A 17,129-nucleotide genomic window follows, 5' to 3' on the forward strand; every position below is an offset into this window, starting at 1 on the left:
TAATCGATGTGGCCAGAGATCCAAGTGACGATTCAATCCTTCGAGTCAAACGCTTTTGACTTGCCTACAGCCAAGTTGCCTGTCTGGTACAAGGGCTGGTTAGGAATGTGGACTTTTGCAGTCTATGATGATTATCCCATCCCCATGCTGTTGGGGGAAGACTTGGCCAATCATGTGAAGCGGGCGAAGAGGGTGGGAATGGTCACCCGCAGCCAGGCTAAGCAAGCTGTCACACCTAGCTCTATTCTGGAAACGTCTACCAGGACCCGGTCAGAGGTGATGGAACCGGACCCCATGCCAACGTCAGCAGCAGCAGCAGTGGATCCAGTCCCAGAGACCCAGACAGAGCCAGTCCCAGAACCGGAACCGGCGGAACAACCAGCACCAGAACCAGTGCCAGCACTGAATCCAGTGTTTGCAACCCCAACACCAGAGGGCCCCACCGAACCTACACCAGCAGCAGCAGATAACCCTACACAAGAGGCTCAGCCAGAGCCTGAACCCCAACATAGTGCACCAGCAGAGAGCGGTTCACCATCAACGGAAACAGCCCCATCACCTGCATCGCTTCCAGAGGGACCAAGCCTAGGTCCACAATCCAGTAAGGAACTGATGTCTCCAACATCAAGGGAACAGTTCCAGACCAAACAGGAAGCAGATAAAAGCCTCCAGAGAGCTTGGACAGCGGCACAGAGCAATCCACCACCTCTCAGCTCTTCTAGTCGATCCAGGTTTGTTGTAGAAAGAGGACTTTTATACAAGGAAACTCTTTCTGGTGGACACCAGGAAGACTGGCATCCTCAGAGACAGTTGGTAGTTCCAACTAAGTACCGGGTAAAGCTATTAAGCTTAGCTCACAATCATCCTAGTGGCCATGCTGGGGTGAACAGAACCAAAGACCTTTTGGGAAAGTCGTTCCACTGGGAGGGAATGGGCAAGGATGTTTCTACCTATGTCCAGTCTTGTGAGGTATGCCAAAGAGTGGGAAAACCCCAAGACCAGGTCAAAGCCCCTCTCCAGCCACTCCCCGTCATTGAGGTTCCATTTCAGCGAGTAGCTGTGGATATTCTGGGTCCTTTTCCAAAAAAGACACTCAGAGGAAAGCAATTCATACTGACTTTCATAGATTTTGCCACCCAATGGCCGGAAGCAGTAGCTCTAAGCAACACCAGGGCTAAAAGTGTGTGCCAGGCACTAACAGACATTTTTGCCAGGGTAGGTTGGCCCTCTGACATCCTCCCCGATGCAGGAACTAATTTCCTGGCAAGAACTATGGAAATCCTTTGGGAAGCTCATGGGGTGAATCACTTAGTTTCCACCTCTTACCATCATCAAACAAATGGCCTGGTGGAGAAGTTTAATGGAACTTTGGGGGCCATGATACGTAAATTCGTAAATGAGCACTCCAATGATTGGGACCTAGTGTTGCAGCAGTTGCTCTTTGCCTGCAGAACTGTACCACATCCCAGTTTAGGGTTTTCCCCATTTGAACTTGTACATGCCTGTCCGCAAGGTTAAGGGGCTATTACAGTTGGTGAAGCAGCAGTGGGAGGGGTTTACACCTTCTCCAGGAACTAACATTCTGGACTTTGTAACCAACCTACAAAACACCCTCCGAACCTCTTTAGCCCTTGCTAAAGAAAACCTACAGGATGCTCAAAGAGAGCAAAAAGCCTGGTATGATAAACATGCCAGAGACCGTTCCTTCAAAGTAGGGGACCAGGTCATGGTCTTAAAGGCGCTCCAGGTCCATAAAATGGAAGCACTGTGGGAAGGGCCATTCACGGTCCAAGAGCGCCTGGGAGCTGTTAATTATCTCATAGCATTCCCCACCTCCAACCAAAAGCCTAAGGTGTACCATATTAATTCTCTAAAGCCCTTTTATTCCAGAGAATTAAAAGTTTGTCAGTTTACAGCTCAGGGAGGAGACAACGCTGAGTGGCCTGAAGGTGTCTACTACGAAGGGAAAACTGATGGTGGCATGGAAGAGGTGAGCCTCTCCATGACCCTTGGGCGTATGCAGCGACAGCAGCTCAAGGAGCTGTGCACTAGCTACGCGCCAATATTCTCAGCCACCCCAGGACTTACTGAACTGACATACCACTCCATTGACACAGGTAATGCTCACCCAATTAAAGTCCAACCTTATCGGGTGTCTCCTCAAGCTATAACTGCTATAGAACGGGAGATGCAGGGTATGCTACAGATGGGTGTAATCTGCCCCTCTGGCAGTGCATGGGCATCTCCAGTGGTTCTAGTTCCCAAACCAGATGGGAGATATGTTTTTGCATGGACTACCGTAAGATAAATGCTGTAACTCACCCGACAACTATGCAATGCCATGCAAAGATGAACTATTGGAGAAACTGGGACAGGCCCAGTTCATCTCTACCTTGGACTTAACCAAGGGGTACTGGCAGGTACCGCTAGATGAATCCGCCAAGGAAAGGTCAGCCTTCACCACACATGTCGGGCTGTATGAATTAAATATGCTCCCTTTTGGGCTGCAGAATGCATCCGCCACCTTCCAAAGACTAGTAGATGTCTCCTAGCGGGATTAGGAGAATATGCAGTCACCTACCTTGACGATGTGGCCATATTTTCGGATTCCTGGGCAGAACACCTGGAACATCTATAAAACGTCTTTGAGCGCATAAGGGAGGCAGGACTAACTGTTAAGGCTAAGAAGTGTCAAATAGGCCTAAACAGAGTGACTTACCTTGGACACCAGGTGGGTCAAGGAACTATCAACCCCCTACAGGCCAAAGTGGATGCTATCCAAAAGTGGCCTGTCCCAAAGTCAAAGAAACAGGTTCAATCCTTCTTAGGCTTGGCTGGATATTACAGGCAATTTGTACAGCAATACAGCCAAATCGCCGCCCCACTGACAGACCTACCAAAAAGAAACAGCCAAATGCCGTTCAGTGGACCGAAGAGTGTCAGAAGGCCTTTAACCAGCTTAAAGCGACACTCATGTCTGACCCTGTACTAAGGGCCCCAGACTTTGACAAACAGTTCCTAGTAACCACAGATACGTCCAAGCATGGTATAGGAGCAGTCTTAATGCAGGAAGGACCAAATCAAGAGTTCCATCATGTCATGTTTCTCAGCAAGAAGCTGTCTGAGGGGGAAAGCCATTGGTCAGTCAGTGAAAAAGAATGTTACGCCATTGTCTATGCTCTGGAAAAGCTACACCAATACGTTTGGGGACGACGTTTCCACCTGCAAACCGACCATGCTGCGCTACAGTGGCTTCATACCACCATGGGAAATAACAAAAAACTTATTTGGTGGAGTTTAGCTCTCCGAGATTTTGATTTCAACATCCAACACATCTCAGGAGCTTCTAACAAAGTGGCTGATGCACTCTCCCGTGAAAGTTTCCCAGAATCAACTGGTTAAAATCGTCCTTGAGATGTGGAAAATATTGTTATTCTTTATACACTTGGTAGTATATTTAGAGGTGCATATGTCTTATTAACTCTGTTTTCTCCTAGAGCTCCAGGAAGAAATCACAGCCAGTGTTTCACCCTATCTGTGATTTGGGGGGGGGCGTGTCATAAATATAAAGGGAAGGGTAACCACCTTTCTGTCCACAGTGCTATAAAATCCCTCCTGGCCAGAGGCAAAACGCTTTCACCAGTAAAGGGTTAAGAAGCTAAGATAACCTCACTGGCACCTGATCAAAATGACCAATGAGGAGACAAGATACTTTCAAAGCTGGAGGGGGGCGAAACAAAGGGTCTGTCTGTCTGTGTGATGCTTTTGCCGGGAACAGATCAGGAATGCAGCTCAGAACTCCTGTAAAAAGTTAGTAAGTAATCTAGTTAGAAACGTGTTTGATTTCTTTCGTTTAATGGCTGGTAAAATAGCTGTGCTGGATGGAATGTATATTCCTGTTTTTGTTTCTTTTTGTAACTTAAGGTTTGGCTAGAGGGATTCTCTATGTTTTGACTCTGATTACCCTGTAAGGTATTTACCTTCTTGATTTTACAGAGGTGATTCTTTTACCTTTTCTTTAATTAAAATTCTTCTTTTAAGAACCTGATTGTTTTTCCATTGTTCTTAAAATCCGAGGGTTTGGGTCTGTGTTCACCTGTACAAATTGGTGAGGATTTTTATCAAGCCTTCCCCAGGAAAGGGGGTGTAGGGCTTGGAGGGATATTTTGTGGGAAGACGTCTCCAAGTGGGCTCTTTCCCTAGTCTTTGTGTAAGACGCTTGGTGGTGGCAGCGTAGGCAAGTTTGTACCTTGGGGAAGTTTTTAACCTAAGCTGGTAAGAATATGCTTAGGGGGTCTTTCATGCAGGTCCCCACATCTCTACCCTAGAGTTCAGAGTGGGGAAGGAACCTTGACAGTTACAATTACCCTTCACCTCTATTTATTAAAGGCCATACCTGCACTTTTCCCTCTCATAGTTTTCAGCAATATAATGAGAACAACATAATGGATGATTGGGTATTTGTATAAACAGATACAGCAGCTTTTGTTGCATTGACTACTCCTGAGGGCATTCTGCTCCAAAAAATTAAAAATTCTGCCCCCAAAATTAATTTTTTGTACACAATATTTTAAAATTCTGCAAAATTTTGCAATTTTGATTTGTCAAATAAATGTGGAGGCTCCAGCATGGCATTGGAGAGCACAGGTCACTGACTGCTCAGAGGTAAGAGATCACTGTGCAGCTCCCCCATCCCAAGACACAGACTCAGCGGTGAGGCTGCACCCAAACCTGACACCGCGCAAGGACTGGGCCTGCCCCAGAAACACCACAGAGCTCTGGCCCTCCATGCCAGGTGCACCAGGTGTGGGCAGGCAGGCTCAGCAGGGCAGGATCCAAGTATGGAGGGGCTGGAGGGGCTTAGTGTGGGGGGAATCCAGGTGTGGGTTGAGAGGGCTATAGTGTGGGGCAATCTGGGTGCGGATGGCTCAGTGTGGGATCTGGGCGCAGGGGGAATCTGGATGCAGAGGGGCTTGTTGGGGGGTTCTGGGTGCAATGGGACTCTGCAGGGGGGTCCAGGTGAAGATGTTTGGGGCTCAGCATGGGGGTCTGAGTGGGGGGGCTCAGTGAGGAGGAGGGTCCAGATGCTGGGGGAGTGCGGATCAGTGGAGTTGAGATCCAGGTGCAGCTGGTTGGGGCTCGGTAGGGTTGGGATCCGGGTGTGGGTGGCTCGTTGGGGTGATCCAGGTGCAGTGGGAGTGGGGTCATCAGGAGGGTCTGGGTATGGATGCACGGGGGTTGGATGGATGGGAGAGCAGCTCCCTGTACAGTGATCCCTCCCCCTGCAGCTGAGCAGTGATGGGTGCAGGAAGCGCGGGGGTGGGGTGGGAGTCTGTAGAGCTTCCTTCAGCCAGGGGAGAAATCTGGGGGTGGGTATGACCTGGCATTTTTAGAAAGTTTTTGAACATCGCAGCTTCCCCGTGTGATGGGTTGTCACTCCCCAGGGTACAGTCTGGGAGCAGTGTCACACCCTATATCCTACAAGTGACTAGATAACGAATGCCCAGCCATGCTGTAGCCTTTTCAGTTATTTTAACAAGGATAGTGAAGGAAAACCTTCTGAGTTAGTGACAGAAGTTTATCCAGCAGATGTACAAGAAACGTATTTCAATCTTTTCCCTGCCCAAAGAGCCTTCAGAAAAGGGTCCTGAAACAGGCATAAGATTTTCATGGTGGTGGGATATTTGGAAACCAGTCATTTTCCTACAATAGATGTATCTCTAAAAAAATAAGCTAGGAAATATTATAGGAAGAAGAATACATGATCCCAAGATTTCTCACACCTCTGTTGTACCAGCCTTTTCAACCTGCACTTTGAGGGAGAGGGAAAGAAGATAGAGGCTGAATTTTAAAAAAGAAATAAAACAAAATAATCCAGCTGCCTCAGGGTATAGAGCATATGAGTGTATGTGGCCTTTATAATATGGTAACACTAATGTTGTGAGCCACAAGGATACTATAGAGATAACCACAATATACATGCATAGAGGGTAATATAATTTAGATGTAGAAAATATCCCATCTGCTAAAACATGGTAAACTTAAAAAAAATCACTCAAAATATATATTTATTTTATTGGAGAGAAAAACCAGACGCCGTCCCTCCCTCCCCCCATTAGGCCTACAAGCCTAACTTGCGTGACAGGGTCGGTCCAGATGGCTATAGGAGAGTAATAGAAAGCAGATATATTAGCCCCAGGCTAAGTAGGTCCCTTTTGCCTGGGTAAGGTAACAGATAAGGTTCCAGAACAATCAGGAACGTTCTGGAGACAATTAAGAAAGGCTGATTAGAACACCTGCAGCCAATCAAGAGGCTGCTAGAGTCAATTAAGGCAGGCTAATCAGGGCACCTGGGTTTTAAAAAGGAGCTCACTTCAGTTTGTGGTATGCGTGTGAGGAGCTGGGAGCAAGAGGCACTAGGAGCTGAGAGTGAGAACGCGGACTGTTGGAGGACTGAGGAGTACAAGCATTATCAGACACCAGGAGGAAGATCCTATGGTGAGGATAAAGAAGGTGTTGGGAGGAGGCCATGGGGAAGTAGCCCAGGGAGTTGTAGCTGTCGCACGGCTGTTCCAGGAGACACTCTAGACAGCTGCATTCCACAGGGCCCTGGGCTGGACCCCGGAGTAGAGGGTGGGCCTGGGTTCCCCCCAAATCTGGTCAGACACAGGAGGAGTCGACCTGGACTGTGGGTTCAGAAAAACGGCCAAGCTGAGGGCTGCCGTGAAACTCCAAGGTGAGCAAATCCGCCAATAAGCCTAAGACCCACCAAGGTAGCACAGGAACTTTGTCACACTCGGTACGTATTTTCAGCATTAATTTGTTAATGATTTGAAAACACTTCGAAGATGAAAAATATGATTGAAGCACAATGGGCTGATTTTGAACCTGGGACCTTCCGTGCCAAAGCACAGACCTGTCCTACATGAGTGTAAAGAAATCACTTTATTAGCTAACGGCAGTAGTGGCTGGTATCTTCTCTGTGGACTACCCGCTAAAGGAGGATGAGACACATACAGCACCCTGCTTAAGTTGGCAATGCTTTTGCAGCTGGTGTGTCTTGACTGCTGCTTCACATGCTGACCCGCATTGTCACATTATTTTCCTGTGCTCCCCCATCTGTGTGTTGCATCCATCTGCTGCCTCTTTAGATTGTGAGCTCTTCAGGGCAGGGGCAGTCAGTTTGCTTTGTGTTTGTACAGCGCTTAGCACAATGGGGCCCTGATCCGTGGAGGGCCTTTAGGTGTTACCATAACATGCAAAATAAATAATAAATGTGCTAAGTACTATTATTATACGCTGTTGAAGTGCTAAGTATTAGTATTATCATTAGACTACTCTTTCCAGTGCTATTTTTACTGTCCACCAAGATAGAGCCTGCTTGAAAAACTGGATTCTAAAAAGGGCTGAACAACTTTACAACTAAATTGAGCATAATTATGCAGGTTTATATTAGAATAAACATCCGTCAGGCTTTAGAGGGTAAACTGGTTTCTTCACATACAGCACTGTGCAGTTTGCTAAGTGCCGCAATGGAGTTTTGCTTTCTTCTGGAGCATCTGGTGTTAACTGGGACAAGAAGCAAGCTACCAATCTTGATTAACCAATGGCCTGATCCAGCATGCTCCTAATGGTGTGTGATACTATATGTGCAAACTGGGTAATAATGTTGATCAGGAGCAGTGGTTTACATGGTCTCTCTCTATTCATCTTTGCAGTCATGGAACCAGGTGTGCAGGGGAAGTGTCAGCTGCAGCAAACAATAACATCTGTGGAGTTGGCGTGGCATACAACTCGAAGGTGGCAGGTATGATACCAATACAGTGAGAAACCCCAATCCTGTTCTCCTCGCTCAGATTTTCCTTTGGGTAAGGCTCCCACTGTAGATCACGGGAGCTTTGCCCAGGTAAGGACTGCAGGATTTGGTCCAGACTTTGTACTTCTGTCACAGAAGTTTTAAGTGCTAAACATTTAACAAGGGGCATCTCCCCTTCTCTTTTTCCACTCTCCTATATTGTTAATATACATACCGGTAATTATTTTACAAGGGGAATGGCATTCCTTCTGCTCATTCTCATTTCAAGTCCTGTTTTCATACTGATTTCAATATGAGCTAACTTATTTCTGCTTTTGTGTACTGTTGTAGGTCTTATCTGAATCAAATCTAAATGTGCAACCGAAGAAATATACTGGTAGTTGTACTTAATATGATGCAGAGATGAGCTGCCTCAGATTTTTTTCCTATCAGTTGTGCATCTCAGTAAAAGCAAAATCCACTCCATTACCCTGAACTTATTCTAGATTTGCATGGGGCCAGATACTCCGCTGGTGTAAATCAATGTAGCTAATGTTGATGGTTGTTGACCCCGGTTGGCAGTTTGGCTCCTGGAGTACATGCACAGTGATTTCTGTTCTGACCGTTTGGCTGGCCTCCCTTTTTGCTGTTATATCTGAATGATCACCACATCCAGATCCATAAAATAATAAGCTTCCCAAATCGGGCATGTGCCCAGAAGCAAAATCTCCGTGATGCAATGGCAAAGCAATTTCTACTAGGCAATTAAGCTAAGACAGTTATATCATTTTATAATTGGCCCCAAGTCGCACTCTCACAAGGAGTATCGTTTTTTATCTGTCACTCAAAATGGTACAAAACTCTGTCCTGACAGAAAACCCAAGGAAAATCATAGAAATCATCGAATTTTAGGGCTGGAAGGAACCTCAAGAGGACATGTAGTTCATCCCCCCAGCACTGAGGCAGGATTAAGTAAACCTAGACCATCCTAGACCAAAGTTATACCTAGATCACAGACTTTCTGCTTTGCGCTTTACTAAATAAGCCATGACTAGGCTTATAACAGTAAAAAATAAAAGCAAACAAATGAACAAAAAAACCCCTTCCAACAAATAAAAAGCCAGGAGTTATGGAAAGGATATAAACACTCATGTTTCAGGAAGTGTTTTAATCACTTCTAACTAGTGAGACTTAAAAAGGAACTTTCTGTGGGAAAGCCATCCCATAGTAGGATTTTTTTTTGCAAGGATTTGTGAAGCAATGGTCATCAGTCACTCTTGGTGACAACATACAGGACTTGGTGCTTGTCTACATGGTGGGGTAATGCACTCTCTGGGGGTGTGATTTCTAAAGTGCTCTAACATATTATGTATTCATTGGTCTGTGTAGACCCTGCTGGTTCACTTTCATGTAGTGCTGTTTGAAACAGGACCACATTAAAGAGCTCTAGGGAATCTTTAGTGTACAGCCACAGAGTCTACACAGACCAATTAATGCACAACACATTAATGTGCTTTAGAAATCTCACACTATAGAGGGTGTTATCCCACTGTGGCCCTAGATGGACCACTGACCTGAACCCAGTCTGGCAGTTCCTGTGTTCCTATGCTAAGCAAATTATCACTACAAATCATGATCAACAAAACTAATTGAAATGGTATTTGTTCAGGAAACCTACCCTCAAAAACCAAAAATCAACGAGCATGTACAAAGTGCTATTTCAACTTCTGACACTTTACTTGCAATGAATGAACTTTAAAGGGTTTGGATGATGAGTCTGGTCTAGATATGCACCCCAGAAAGGGGTGGGGGTGGCTATGGTATGGATGCGGATGTGTGCATATGCATGGGAAAATACACAATAGCAGCCAGACTTCTTGGATGTGCATGAATTGAGTTGAAAATCTTGTAAGAACAGGGTTTCTTATGAGATATCTGTTACTTCCTGCTTCCTTTCGGCCAGTTACTTATTAAAGTGTACAGGTCTTCATGACTGCAGGTTGTTCTAGCCTCTCTCCACTGCAATGCTAGACCTTCTCTTCAAAATATGAAGGGAAGGAGTGGTGTTATTGTTTTAGCTGAGGCAGTCAGTGAGACATGAAGTTCAAATTTATATGTAGCATTGCATTGAGAAGGGACCTAATGCATGTCACCATTGTTCAGTAATTACACACATTGATCAGAGAAGGGCACAAAACACAGTATTTATATTCTGATATTGAACACCCACATTTGCATGCATTCGGTTCTGGGGGTTTGGTTCAGGGCTATCTCTACTATTAATGCAACTCTGTAACCTTAAGCCAGTTATTTAGAAGCTACACAGCAAAGCCCTTGGGCTGTACTGATGTCCTACAGAAGCTGTAACAAGTTACCATACTTGTCAATTTCCTAACCAAATTCCATTTTGAGGTACATTTATTTTAAGGCAGACAACATCCCATGTTTCTAAACTGAGAAAAGCTCTGGTTTATTACTGAGGTCTGTAGCACCACCAAGGGGCCAGTGGAAATCAGTAAATCCATCAAACCTCTGGAGGAAGCTGCTATGTTTATGACATGTCTCTGGGTCCCATCCTCAACAGGTGTAAAGTGGCGTAGGACGTCACAGCCAGCTGGGGCTCTGGCCCCTAACTTTTTCACCTTTGATCCCACTTTTCTGTATTGAAGTCAAATCTGATGATTTGGCTCACATTTTAGCTCTGTTTGGGTACGCTCTTGTCATCGTCTGTGAAATTCAGCAGTTTCAAGTCATAGACATTCATGCCAGCCTTTGTTTCTTTGAGTTTATGCGGGATCTCACACCCTGAGTTTCAGAAAATGACAATTTGTTGAAAACAAAATTGTTCAACTTGAAACATTTTTGAGAAAATAAGTTTTCAAATTGTCAAAATGGTCATGTCAGCATTTAAAACATGAAAGATTCCAGTTTTCCAATTCAAAACAACTATTTGTTTAAAAAATTAAGCTCATTATATTTAAAAAAAATAAAAACTGGTCAAAACCAAAATGAAACATTTCAAAATTATGGAAATAAAAAGTTTTGATTGACCTCAACCATTTTTTCTCCAGGTTTTTAAGATTTCAACTTTTCTGCCCTGTTCAGAATATTTTGAGGGATAGGAAATTTGTTTCCCACCCAGCTGTATGTTGTTGTTTGTTGTTGTTCCAGTCCATTCCTAGTTTAAAACATTGAAAACTACTGAGTTCCCTCCCAAAGCCATACATGGAATGAGTTTACTTTAAGCCATTCCAGGTTACTCTAGTCTCAGGCAAGACTCAATGAAAGGTCTCTAACCCTCAGCCTGGCCTGTGTTTGGGTTTGGGTTTGTAATGAATCATGATTTAGTGTTGTCCCAGAAAAGGCTTGTGTTGCCCCAATCATCATACTCTTTGGCTTGATTGGAGCTGGAATTCAGAGACAAAATTAAATCAGCCGATACTGGAAGTTATCCAAAAAACTTTTTCAGAACAATAGCCATGTTTCCCTACTGCACATGCATACAAATGTGCAGGTGTCATTATTTCCATATAAGACATTAGTGGGTTTCCCTCTTCTTTCTGATCATAAACACCATCCCATATTGTGGAGAAAGAGAAGGGAAAACCTGTTGGGAGATGAAGTATATAACATGTGAGTGAATGTGATTTAGTGGTTAGGGTAGAGTACTGTGTCAGAGATTTGTCCTCTAGTCCTTAATTTTTCCACTGACTTTCTGTGTGATCTTGGTCAGATCACATAATTTCTGTCTCAGCTTCCCCATCTGTAAAACATGTGTAATGACTCTTTCCTTACAGAGCGTGTGAAGTTTGTTTCTTCATGTGTTTGGAAACACTTGGATGAAAGGAGCTGTAGAATTGCAAAGTTCAATAGTAGAACCAGTAATAAACCACTCGCTCCTTTCTGTGCCCCCACTTCGTTGCTAGAACTGTATGTTTTGACGATAACGCTCTGTTGTACAGACTGGAATCTGCACTTTTAATACAAAATTATCATGGGACTGAAATAACCAGTGAGCTGTAATGCCTGAAACAGCAGGTATAAATCAGACCCTGAGCCGAGACCCTGTCTTTGGCAATTCATAATTCATGTTTCTGTTGATTACATCGACAGGTATCCGAATGCTGGACCAGCCTTTTATGACAGATATTATTGAGGCTTCCTCTATCAGTCACATGCCCCAAGTCATAGATATATATAGTGCCAGCTGGGGGCCAACTGATAACGGAAAGACTGTGGATGGACCTAGAGAGCTAACTTTGCAAGCCATGGCAGATGGTGTGAACAAGGTAATGTTTTTGTTAAAGAAGCTGGGGAAGATGACTGTAATGCTTACACGCACTGGGCATTGAAAGTACTGCATATGGGTAGGTCAAAACTCTTCAAATCGCTTCTGAACATTGCAGAACACAATCTGATTATGTCAGGCTGTCCCAATTATTGATTTATTGCTCACAAATCTTTGCCATGGTCTGCACTGCAGGTTTTTCCTCCTGCAGTACCAATGCTTGCTTATATTTGTTCACTGGTCTCAGGACACAGTTTGACTACACTAAAATCTCTCTCTCTCTAAATCAACTTGCATGTATTTGTTCTGTTCTAGCATATGGGATCACAGTCAAAATGTAAAAGACCTATCAGATCATTGTCTCTAAATGTCCTCCAACACAAGACATGTGATTTGTAAAGCTGGCACAACTCTGGCTCTTTCTGTGTGTCACCAGTTTCATTATCACATTTTGAAGTTGTGCTGTCTTTCAGTCATTTATAGATAACCCTCATTGCAAAGGTGATGCACAGTAATTGCATTGTGGCCATTGGGGTTTTCATCTATTAGAAGCTCTCTGATCCCCTGTACATAAGCTCACCTCCTCCATGCTAGAATCCCTCTTTAATCCCCCTTCTATCTCGTGATCTGCCTCTCGGATGTTGTCTCTTTCTTCCCACCATTGGGCCAGATATAAGCAGGAAAGTGAGCATTAGCTATGAGCATGCATCAGTACTGGTTACGGAAAGAACTGACTGGAGAGACAGAGCAAGGAGGTAAGACAATCTACAGAGAGGTGGGTAGGGAGCAAAAGTGAATTGACTTTAAGATTCTTCTTCAGAGGGATCAAATGCTGAGGGGAAATCAGAGCTACTGTTTATACTAACAGAACAGTATGTACTTCTCATTAATTATTATTATTATTATTTATTATTAAACTAGAATCAGCTCACCATCTATTTTCAGTTCTGGTCTGTAAACTGTTCTCCATTTCTTTTCCTGACCAAAAAATGCTATTTTCATTTAAATTGAAATGTTCTGAAAAATGGTAGATTTTGACTAAAGTTCCTGGGGGGGTGGAATTTGAAAGAATGTTGTCAGAAATTTTGTTTTGGAAAGTTTTGAAATTTCATTTTTAATTTTATTTATTTTTATGTTTATTGTGTGTGTTATTTTACATTATTTCATAACATGTCAGTAGTAGTACATAACATGTACTGCTGAGATGTCTTAATAAGGCATAATATAACAGCTGAAATATGCTATTTTATTTATTTTAAAAAATTAGAGATGGTTGCTACTTAGTACTGAATGAAACATCTTATCTGTTTCTAGATCAAAGTGTAGCAGCAACTGCCCTTAATAGTTTAAAAAATAATAATAATAAATTGTATGTACTACTGCTGCTGATGTATCATAAAATAATAAAAAGAATATAAACATTCAAATAATAAAATTCAAAACAACATTTTGAAATTCCAAAATTGATTTTTTTTTTGTAAATTCAATTCCAGGAGAAATTTCAAAAATATTTTTGTTCTGAATCAGAATGAAAACAAATTCCAAAATTTATCATAGAATAGGAATTTGGAGCTTGAACCAGCTCTGCCTGTCTTGTCTGTACCTTTTCATTTCTCTTTCTTTATTATTAAGAGCTGATCCAAAGCCCATTGAAGTAACTGGAAAGACTCCCAGTGACCCTCTAATGCTGAGGAGGAGAGGTGGTTTGGAACCATTGGACAGAGTAGTGAGTCCCCCTCATGTAACCCCCTGCTCCTGGAAACCCTTCCTGACCCCTCAATCACATGATGAGGTTTCGTACACCCAGTTCTACTGGGCTGGGAGCCACTAGGGGGTGAAGCTTGTTATCTGGAGAGAGGTCAGAGAAGGAACAAACACAAGGTGTACGGCACAAAGGAGGTGAACTGGTGGCAGAAAGAAGGTGGGCAGAGCATGGAAGGAATTTGATCCCGAGAGAGTTTTGTGTAGGTTTGTTTTCTGGGAGGAAGTGCTGTGGTAGATAAGGGGCAAAAGTGGAAGAATAGGAGGGAAAGATTACAAGGAAGAGGAAATGGAGAGGAAGAGGGAAGGATGGATGGAATGGGGAGAAAAAGATCCAGATCTAGAGGAAAAGAGGGACGTCAGGAAGTGGTAGAAGGTTCAAAATGTGTTTAGGGTAGAAGAACAGAAGGAGTGAAATGTGTTTACCTGTCTCCATCTCCTTAGCACAGCCCAGCTAGTTTGAACAATCTTGCCCTCAATGCTGTATGTAGTGACTCCTCTCCCTTGAGCTGATTGTACACAGTGTATTTATGGTAAATCTCTTTGAACTTCCCCAGTAAATCTTGGGAGATTGTGTGGGAGCTCTGCAATTACTCATTTTCCACCTGAATGATTTCCTTCTCTTGGTTGTGCCAATCTCCCCTCTCCTCCACTACCTTCCTCAGAACAGTACATTCATGTTTTGTGACATGGTAATTAAAATGAACTGTTGTAGGTAGTAAAGCTTTCTTGAATCCACAGTTTATGGTGATTTGCCCTTAGCAGAAGAATTATAGGCACTGTCTCACTCTTGTCTGTAAATTCAGCAACATGCTCAAATAACTCAAGCAAACTTGTTAGAGATTTCCTTTGACTCCAATCAGTCTATAGTACAAACATTATAAAACTCTGTGGGCCTGATCCTTGGTGACTATAAGCTCCATTGAATCCAGCTTACACCAGCTGAGGATCTGGTCCTATGCTGTTAATGTGTTTTAAAAACTATGACTGCTTACATGTATTTGCAGTATCTAAAAACTGGCTCACTAGAATGGCATTTAAGAAAAAAGAATGAAAGGCAGATTCTTTTCTATGTATGAATATTTTAGAAAGTGAATAAAGAGATGAAATGCACAGTGATAAAATGAATACTAGTTCACAAATGGTTGACACTGTCGTGGGCATAACAATCCTTCATTAACAGTAAGAACTGCACCAGCCTGCTACATTCTTTCACCTTAGCAAGCTACTCAAACTTTCACCAAAGGCTTTCCTGATCTTCTACCATCCCCTTGTTTTGGGATGGTAACTTTTATTTGTGGTATGCAGACTATTATTTAAATAACACGCTAATACCTGTGATATAGGAGGTCAGGGAGCAGTGGGAGAGTGGTGGAGGGGAGATATGTAAACCCTAGGCTAATTAAGGTGTGGTTCCCTGTAGACTAGGGAGGGTTACTACAGGTTAATTGGAGACCTGTAGTCAATGAAGGCCCTGGAAGGAATCTAATGAAACCTTCAGACAGACAGGGTGTGCGAGGAAGGAGAGAGGATTGGAGCTTGGAAGTGTGTTGTGAGACTTGAAAGACCAGATGACTGAAGTAAGGGAGACTCCCTCCCCCAGCATCTAAGGACTGAGGATAACTCCATCCAAGGGGGAAGAAGGTAAGTAACCCATAGGGGTTAAGGCTCAGAGTGAGGAGCAAGCCCAGACCTCTCCCCTGCTTCCCTCCTCTACCACCTTCCCGGGCCACTAGTGGGGCCCTTGGTGCCCCAAGAGCAGGGGCAAGGGGGGGCATTTTAGCCCCCTGCCAAGAAAAGTGCAGGACCCACCATACCAACATTGCCATCTTATCACATAGCTTCAGGGATCCAGCTCAGTATATCAGAGTCCACTGGGAAAATATTAATTGTCTTCATGTCTGATTGTACTCCCACTGAAGTCAGTGGGAGCAGAATCAGGCCCTTAGAAAAGTTCCAGACCTGTACTTGTCTCCTATTATAACATTCACATGCAGAACGAATCTAAAAGTGACAGAAAAGGCACTAATAATCTTGGCAAGGGAATGTGAGCTAGTCTCAATAGAGGTATTTTATGTTTTCAAGAGAAACAGATTCTAACATGTAGTCTCTGTTTGTGCAGTTTTGTGGTATTTAAAGAGCTTTTAATTAATTTGCTATCCTATCACAATATGCCCTGGTTTGTTTTGTAGAATTATACTGGCATCTCACGTGCTTTATGGCTGTTGAGCATTCAAGAACAGATTTTCTTCCCCTCTGCTTCATTATCTCAACACAGCCCAAGCATCTGAGCTTTGGGCATATCAGATTCTTTTATTTGTTTCCCTCTGAAGCAGGACTGCAGCTCCCTTTTAAAAACATAATTGCTGTGGAGGGACATGGTGCACTGCCACTTTCAAATTACGTGCCTTCCCATGTCATTGCAAATTTCAAAATCAGTGCAAAAGCAATCCCAGGACAAGTCCAGCTGATGTTCATAGAATTTACACGGCGGCAGGAATAAACTGAGACGCTAGATAAAAACAATCCTGTTGCCTAACGCTATTGAATTATATTGTTGTTGCACTCAAAATAGACTTGTTGCTGCATGCTACAAAGGAAGACCCAGCCGCTGTCCTGAAGAGCTTATGGTCCGGAATCAATATTTATGTTTCTATTAAGTGGTACATTGAAAATAATAACAGGACACATCTACCTTATCAGCCTATTGAATTTGTAAGTAAACTAAGCTCCCCAGTCTTCCTGGAATATTTAGCTACAAATGCTTCTAGTGTCAAGTTCAACAGCTACCGTACTATCAAAATGTTCAGATCCAAGGTGTGCTGATCATAGCGTATGGGGGAATCTGGTCTCTGTTTTTCTCAACATCCAGTGCATACAAACTGCAGCTGCTAACACCATCTTCCTTGCTTGCCATTCCGATCATGTTGCTTCTCTTTTTGAAGGCCCAGTTCAGCAATGCATTTATGCACTTTACTAGGTCATAAGTCCAGCTGCATTCAGGGCATAGGCAGCCATGACCATAGTGTGCTGTGCCAGCTCTTCTCCTACTAAGCCATAGAATTTGGTGGTTCCCTTGTGCTCTCCCCAGTCTATAGCCACCTGCTGTCTCTGGTCTTATACTGAGATTGTGAGCTCTTTGGGAGAGGGACCATCTTTTTGTTACAGTTGTTACGTCTGCACTGCACCTAGTACAATAGTACAGGACTGGGGTGTCTATGCACAACCACAGTCTGAATAAAACTAAAATGCTTATGTTTTGCTGAATCAAGACCTGACTCCCTC

At 43.6% G+C, this 17,129-nt stretch overlaps 1 protein-coding gene across 1 annotated transcript in view; it reads left to right on the top strand.

Annotated features, from left to right (window-relative positions):
- The window catches only part of PCSK2 (proprotein convertase subtilisin/kexin type 2), a 203,363-nt gene that overhangs the window by 155,433 nt on the left and 30,801 nt on the right, over positions 1-17,129 (top strand). The window contains exons 7-8 of the mRNA XM_048842753.2: positions 7,719-7,807; positions 11,909-12,084. Of these exons, the coding sequence (XP_048698710.2) occupies positions 7,719-7,807; positions 11,909-12,084 (265 nt within the window). The remainder of the gene's footprint in view (positions 1-7,718; positions 7,808-11,908; positions 12,085-17,129) is intronic.

The sequence above is a fragment of the Caretta caretta genome, chromosome 3 (genome assembly GCF_965140235.1).
Source record: "Caretta caretta isolate rCarCar2 chromosome 3, rCarCar1.hap1, whole genome shotgun sequence".
Lineage (NCBI taxonomy): Eukaryota > Metazoa > Chordata > Testudines > Cheloniidae > Caretta > Caretta caretta.